The 8,339-nt window shown below is 34.3% G+C and overlaps 1 protein-coding gene across 1 annotated transcript; it reads right to left on the minus strand.

Moving 5' to 3' along the window:
• Positions 1 to 1,241: 1,241 nt before the first annotated feature.
• On the minus strand, positions 1,242 to 4,727 carry LOC104094828 (serine carboxypeptidase-like 45). Its single transcript, XM_009600823.4, has 10 exons — positions 4,365 to 4,727; positions 4,191 to 4,292; positions 3,659 to 3,754; positions 3,223 to 3,315; positions 3,026 to 3,105; positions 2,447 to 2,728; positions 2,199 to 2,329; positions 1,742 to 1,834; positions 1,494 to 1,611; positions 1,242 to 1,395 (listed from the first exon to the last, which is right to left on the minus strand). The coding sequence occupies exons 1-10, from the start codon at positions 4,591 to 4,593 to the stop codon at positions 1,246 to 1,248; spliced, it is 1,374 nt and encodes a 457-aa protein (XP_009599118.1). The 5' UTR covers positions 4,594 to 4,727; the 3' UTR covers positions 1,242 to 1,245.
• Positions 4,728 to 8,339: the final 3,612 nt, after the last annotated feature.

Raw genomic sequence — 8,339 nt, forward strand, 5'->3', positions numbered from 1 at the left:
ATGAATGAATGACCTCTAGTGTCTTGGACAATGCTAATTGAAACTCTTGGATGCCCATAAATTTGGAAAAGGAGTAGGCTGCGCTGGTGTCAACCAAAAGGTAAAAAGAAACCAACAAAGACAGTAACTTGAAAACAAACAATTGGTTGTGAATTACCAAAATTATGATATGCTACCATGTCCAAATGCCAGTTTAACACACACTCATTACTGCAAATAAAAAAATTATATATATAAGATGAAAAAAAGAACATCATGTTCGTACACCAAGTTATGTTGTTTGTCAAAGTTAAGTAATAAATTGAAGAAGTCATATTGATTAATCATAGTTAACTCATAAACTTCATGTAGAAAACATGTCATAGCAGTTATTGTTTTAGTGCATCTGTCATCTGTGTATGTATCAAGTGAGATTTAGTGCATCTGTGCATGTGAAGTTGACTCCAAGAAGAAGCAGCATGAACAATTTGAAATTTGTCAAAACCGACTAAACTTTGAACGAAATAGGGGTGCTCAAAACGGCTACATGGTGTCATTTCTACCCGAACTAGCCCCTTAAGAGCTTGAACTGGACAAGGCCGGTCCACAACCCGCACTCTTGGCCAGGTCAGGTACGGTTAGTACTTTAGCTCAATTGTCAGCCTTAAAATTATAGAAGAGGGTTGTTACCCCAAAAAACAAAAGGAAGGAAAAATATGAGACATTCTAGGAAAACCAGAGTCCCATAAAGGAAAACCAAATGCATCTTTGTAGATTCACAAACTGTTTCAGCACCAACATATATATATGAGCATAACTCATTATTCAGAGTCATCACAAAACAAACTTAACTAAGGCTCCTAGATAAGTAGAGCTGAAACACTATACCAACTGCAGAGAGGTAAAAAGCTCAATTTGAGCATGTTTTCAAATTTATCATATCATAAACCGCACTAACTGAGCAACCTTGATATCTGCTAACCCAACATATGAAGCATAAATGCTCTTCCTGCACTCATTTGCATGCCAGCCAAAATATGAAAAAGGAAAAACAAAACTAATTTTTCACATATGGAGGCCCTAAGATCATACTGTTTTCTTCCTAGCACAACTTTTCAGCCTCTTCTAGTCTTCTCCTTTGAATCTTTCAAAGCCGAAATTAAGGAACAAAAAGCAAAAAAAAGACCCTTTTACATTTAGTTGTGAAAATGTATGTACAAGAAAGACCTATTTGCTGTGGTGGTTGTCGATCACCAATTTAGGATCTCAGAATACTTCAGGAAGTGCCCTGCCTTCAAGAAATGACTTGAACAGAACAAGTGATCTCTCTGGTTGAGAGAAAGGAACTTCATGAGAAGCCCCTCTAACGGTGGCAAATGAAAGAATATTATCATACACTACAGTCCATCCACCAACCTAAAATGAGGAAAAAAGAGAAGAAAATGAACTTTTTGATGAAAGTAACATTAAAATTATTTATGTCATTTTACAGAATATATCAAACTAAACTTTACCTGCTGCCCTGCAAACCAAACTCTATAGGGTACAGTTGTGTTAAGCCCCATCCGTTTTGCTAGTTGATGTATGACGGTGCGGCTTCCAGTCAATGGAACAACAGAATCTTGATCCCCACTGTTGTCAAGAATAACACATTACACTACGATCTTGAATCATAAGAGATATTTCAAGAAATGATAGATCTATTTACTAACATTGGCATTAGATAGAACTCTTATAATATCGGGTTGTAGTGTATACATACCTGTAAATTAAGACTGGAATTCTCTCCTTGACAAGCAATCCTACTATAGAGATTGTTGGTATCTCTATGTCAAGTAATTGATAATCCAGAATGCTGCGGCAGCAGAAGGAAAATATTAGTGAATCCTGAAAAAATAGGTAGACCTTTAAAGGTGCAACTACAGAACTTAAAGTTTTGATACAAATTCCTTCTGAGTTTAATTGTAGCAAGTGGTTCGATGCGGACTTGCATGTCTAGCATTCTAGAGCTATGAAGAAACATATTTCATTTATTTAGCTAATCTATTTGAAGGCATTATCTGTTCTTTAGATAATGTCGCAAAAAGCAGATTCTCTTGTGCTCTATTTAGGGAACTTATGAGACTACAATATGCTAAGATTTTTTTAATAAGATCAAGTTTTTTAATTGACACTGTATTATGCTATTAGTCCCTTTTAGCATAGCAAGAAATACTGACTTGCTGCAAACATCCCATCTGCGAACTCCAACAAGCTTGGCATGAAGAGCCCTTCTAACATCTTCTCGGTTTAAGTAATTGACAGTTTTATCATCGATGCAGACATCTATCTTCTCAGCATCAGCGTTTTCCTAGTAATTAGTATCAGTAAAACATAGTCAATATAGTTCAATAAGACATTGGAGAAGCCTAACAAAATAAAACTGAGAAAGTATTGAGATATGAACACAGTTTAAGCAATGACTTACTTGGGGACATATAATTTTGGATTGAGAGAACACTGATGAGAGACAGACATCCAGGGTAACGTCATATTTATCAACGAATTTACTGGTTTCTCTACTTACTAGGCTCATGACTCTTGAACACATTGGCGATACATTGTCCCTGTAGTACTCACTCACGTAACGAGAATAATTGCAAAAAGAAGTGAACATTCTGTATGTGGAATCTGATATTAGGCCATGAGACCAGAAATATTCAGCCCTCGAGTTGAAGTCAGTAGCGAATTCCAGAACCGGATTCCCCAACTGCCATGACAAGAGAGAAAAAGAATAGGATTAAACAAGAACTAATTTTTTGATCTCGGACCCATAGGTTACGGGTTTGAGCCGTGGAAGCAGCTAGTAATGTTTGCATTAAGTTAGGCTGTCTACGTCACACCCCTCGGGGTGCGACCCTTCCCCGGAACCTATGCTTTGTGCACTGGGCTGCCCAAGTACTACAAACATCATGCATTTCATCAAATGAAACTCATTGTTAACTTAATCCTACAATTTTGGATTGCAAATGTGAATTAATAAATGAATCCATTAGGTGATACTCACTGCAACTCCTTTCAGATTGAACAACTTTTTCATCTGGTTAAGCTCAATCATGAGTTTGGCAAGTTGAGGTACATAATGGCCTGTAATCAACATACCAAAAATATGAATAACCAAGAAAAAGAATGAAATTAAAATATGTCAGCCCGCTTCGGTACTTAGGAATTTCATGTTAATTAATGTGTCCAAGAAATGGTTACCTGCATAACTCTCCCCAGTTAAGAATAAATTGCTGTTTCTATATTGTGGGAATTTGTTGAACCAGCGTTGTAAGAACACAACATTGTCCCTAGCTTAAAAACATAAAGAAACAAAAGTGTAGCAGCTTTAGGATATGTAGAAAAATATAGAGCAATTAACAAGTAAAAATCAGTAGCATTCCAGTATCCTTATCAAAGTTAAAGCTGCTTTGCTTTTCCTTTACACCAAAAAGAAAAGCTATTTAACTACTCTAATCAGCACAAAACGAATGGTGATGGGCATCACATGCTCATTATAGAAAAGATTAAAAGAAACAACAAAAAGAGCAAGCTTTTGGAGATCAACTTTTTAAGTTAAAATAAGAAAATCTTAACGTGCAATCCATGTTTAATGCAAATAAACAGAATGAAACTATAGTTTTAAGTAGCTAACTACCTGTTGTCACATCATTAACTGTCTCATATGAAGATGTATTAGTTGAATAAGAGAAGCCAACCCCAATTGGAGACTCCAAATACAACATATTTGCCTCTGCAATATTTCAAGAAAAGAATCATTTCTGCTGCTTAGACTGAAGATACCAAAATCATTTACAACAACAACAACAAATTCACAACAACAACAAACTCAGTAACAACAAATTCAGAATAATCACACGAGTGGGAGCTGGGAGGGTAGTGGGATATGGGAGGCTGTTTCTGGTAGATCCTCTTCAATACCAAAATCATTTTAAAAAGGGTGCACTAAGGCCCCGCTATGCGTGGGATCCGGGGAATGATAGTGTATTCTACACAGCCTTACCCTACATGCATTTCTGCATGCATTTCTGCGATTGTTTTCACAGCTCGAACCGTGAACTCCTGGTCACGTAAAAGTAACTTTACCATTACTGCTAAGGCTCCCCTCGACCAAAATCAACGAGGAAAAAAAAATAATGACAAAATTCATTGAATACAACAAGATTCACCTTTGTTCCAGCTGTACTCATTCTTAACAAGAACTTGTCCATTTGGTCTAAAAGGACCATTCTCAGAGAATGCACCTACACCTAAAGAAGAACAACCAGGTCCTACAAAAACAAATACAAATACTCAAGTTTGAAACTTTATCAAGAAACCAAATGGCAAAAATTCTGATATACCCCCATTCAACCACAAAACCAAAGGCTTAGAAGCTGGATTTATTTCTGCTTCAACAAAGTAATAAAAGAGAGCTCTTTGTTTCTTATCATCAACAGTAACATAGCCTGAAAATTGTTGAAATCCCACTTGTGGTTGTCCAGGCAAAAGAATGATTTTGTCTGGTTGAGGAAATCCATTCGCAATTCCCACAAAAGCACAAAGAAGAAAGAAGAAGATAGACAATGTCATTGCTTTTGAATTTTGCAAGTTAATGTTGGAAACAAGAAAAGGAGCTAATTGAGTGAATATGGTGTGAGCTAATAGAGTTGAGCTATATACTGTGGCTTAGTGGAGGACAGAAACAGAAAGTCATGGACTTAATAAGTGGAGGGTATTAAATAAATAGCATGCCTAATACAATTTACTAGTATTATAATCAAAATGTCATATTTTCTTGTCTGTAAGCATGAAAATGTTGAGCAGAGAGGGACATGTACTAGAGACCAAAATGACCAGAGAGATAAATTGTAGAAATTCTTGATAATTAGCTGGTCCCCATATTGTCTAGATTGGTTTTGTCAGCAGATTTAGCACTCACCGAAGCAAAGAGGGGTTGTTTTCTACAAGAAATGTGAAAGTAGAGGGTGGGGACAATGGAGACCGCAGGTATTTGCTTTTGAATTTAGACCTTGTTCTAAGTTTAGTTTCCCAATAAATGAATACATGTAAAATGAAAAACCAGTATATACTCTGTCACTTTTTAGGTAAAGGTATGTTTCTTTCTCCAGAGTAGCTTTACAGTATTACTATCAATGTCTCAGTAAATGTGAGAAAATGACCAGAATAATTGTTATGTCCAGTGAAACAGAAGAATCTTTTTTAACTTCATCTTGAAGGAAAAATTATACTCCATTACAGAATCATAACAATAACAATATACACAATATATTCTTACAGTGCGAGGTCTGAAAAGAGTTTGTGTGTATACAGATCTTACTTGTACCTTCTCGAGCTAGAGATGTTGTTTTCGATGAATCATCGGTTTAAAAAAAGCAATTCACATCAGGTTTGAAAAAAAAAAGTAGTGAAAAAATCATATGAAAACAATGAATGCAAGAACAATAACAACAACAAAAAAACGAAACAATAAGAAAACATAAGGGAAATAACATATAGTAATAAAAATTGAAGGCTAAGATAATACGATAATAATAATAATAATATGGAAAACACAATACTACAAAATCATCAGGTCACTTGAAACAAGTATTGGAGTTTCTTTAATGGCTTGGATATGAAAAGTCTTTCTTTTTAATTAGAATTCTACCTATATATATTATCAATAAAGTTAATGATGTAAAAAAAATGATACTATTAGTGAAATTTAATTTATTATAATATGTTATCTTAAATCTATAACTGTTTAACAATAGAAGCAACAATGTCTCGACAAATAAGACGTGAAAAAAATATTTTGTACTTTACAGGGCATTAGTTGAACATTGGAAATTGAGAAATGATCTAGTTAAATTAATAGAAAAGGTGGATCATGCCATATACTCCCAAATCTAAAAGATCAGAGACTAAACATTATCTTTATGTACTTATTAGGTTGAAGGGCTAATTATAGTCTTTTAACTTTGTTCGAAAAGGGTGTGTTATAATAATGAGGTATCCAAAACCATCATGATTTTTCACAATGCTTTTCACGCACTCAGAAAAACCCCATTATAGCTTCTAAACAGGTTCTTCCCTCCCCCCCCCCCCTTTTCTCTGAAATTAACAGAAGGAACCTTTACAAAAGTTGCATTTTTTCAAATTTCCTTTTTCCCACTTGCTCAACTACCCAAAGAAAAACAATGAAAGCCTAATGTCCTACCTCTTCCCCCCAAAACAATTGGCAAGACTTACCTTTGTAGACCTTTTGATTGGAATCAAAGCGTAACATTGAATTACATTACATTAACTCAATTTCTAGGGAGAAGTATGTTAAGGTAGCTTACTATTTGCGTCTTCATGTGTTGTTACTGGTATTCGTGTGTTGCACTAGAATATTAAACTTGTTTATTCTGTCTTAAATTTTGTATTTAAAAGATTGGCAAGATGTGAGAGTTAATGAATCGCATTAACTATAAATTATGTGAGTTATGAACACAATGCATTGTTGAAAAAAAATGGAACATAATTACTTTCACACAATCTTACAACTTTAGTAGTACACCTTCAATTACTACAAGCTGTTAACACAAAGTCAAAGAGACATTGAGTTTTCTATTTCTGCTAGCTTTAACCTTCGCTAAACTAACCTTGAAAATAAGTCACCTAATCGTGCGACAAATTAAAAGTCTAACTAACCAATTAAATATATAGGAAACGACCAATGAAACTAGTCTTTAGCGCCTATAACCACGCCGCTCACGCCGTCGACAAGATTAGCTTTTCTATTTGTATTCATACAATTTACAGTACTCTTTTGTTTTGTTCTATTTTCTCGTAAAAACTTATCGCAAGGGTATTTTTATACCAAATTACATGAACTTATTATGATTAAATAATCTAATGAAGTGGGAATATATATATTAACTAATTTTGATTAAATAAGAAAAAATGTATATACAAACACATATTTTGTATTTATTGATTTGACGTAAACACTCTATATCTTCACTGAATGAATGGTAAATGACTAATATAATTAGTATTTTGGAATGAAATGAATCTAAATAAGACGAAATTAATGGATATAACTCCATGGGGTGAGATTGGGGCTTAGCGGGCTGATATGTTAACTTAATTGTCGTTTAATCCAATCCATCAAGTATTTGTGACAAATGAGAAATGTCTGCTTAGCTGCTGCTTTGATTTGACCATGTTAAAGAGAGAAATTAAAAAATATCCACATTTTATAAGTGGTAATTGAAAAATAGCCACAATTTCAAAAGTAATCAAAATTTAGCCACTTTCATGTAAGAATAAATTTGAACTAAAACACTGTTCCAAATTCGGAAATATTCTAGCATAATATACTGAAGTTCCAGTATAATATACCGGTCTAGCATAATATGCTGGAAGTTCATACACAGGTGCTCCAATCTCAAGTATATTATGCTGGAAGTTCATACACAGGTGCACCAATCTCCAGTATATTATGTTGGACCGGTCCGTGTTGCAGCAAAATAGTGGCTATTTTTCAATGACTTTGCAAACGATGACTATTTTTGAATTACCAGTCCGAAAACTGGCTAGCCCGTGCTATTTTTACCATGTTAAAGGGCCAACTCGCTTTTCTCCTAATTTTCCTAGGCCTACATTCCAAAATTATATATAAGGAATTAACTCCTATAGCAAAGGTATATACCTTATTTATTATAAACCAAAATTATTTTAAAATATTATTTTCTGTAGCTACCTTTTATATTTTATAGCAAAATATGTATTTATGGTATATACTACCATTGATGCATGAAATACGCTATTTATGTTTTTCCTCTCTCTTTCTTTCAATTAACACACTATTCTCTCTCTCTCTCTCTCTCTCTCTCTCTCTCTCTCTCTCTCTCTCTCTTTAAGCAAAATAGGTCGAATCCTCTAGGGTTACTGCAATTGAATCTCTCAACTTCGTCGATCCTCTCAAGTTTCTTATCATGTTGAAGGCTTATGGATCGTTTTTTCCCAAAAGATCGAGCTTACCCCATCTCAGTTCAATCTGCTCATGAACCTAAATCATTTGTTGAAATCTTCAGATCTGTAAGATTTCTTCCTTTGAAAATTCTCCCCATACGTGGGGTTTCTTATCTTGCTTGGTGACATACCCAATCAAGTTTGCAAACCCTTTGTGAAAGGTTACGTTACATTGTCTTAATGTACATCATACATATATTATCATGATCAATTGATATCATTCATATTATTAGTCATTTTCATACCCGAATTAATATAATTAGCACCCACCAATCTTTTTAATGGTCTTAAAATACTTCAAAATTTTCCGGAGA

Source organism: Nicotiana tomentosiformis, chromosome 6 (genome assembly GCF_000390325.3).
Source record: "Nicotiana tomentosiformis chromosome 6, ASM39032v3, whole genome shotgun sequence".
NCBI lineage: Eukaryota > Viridiplantae > Streptophyta > Magnoliopsida > Solanales > Solanaceae > Nicotiana > Nicotiana tomentosiformis.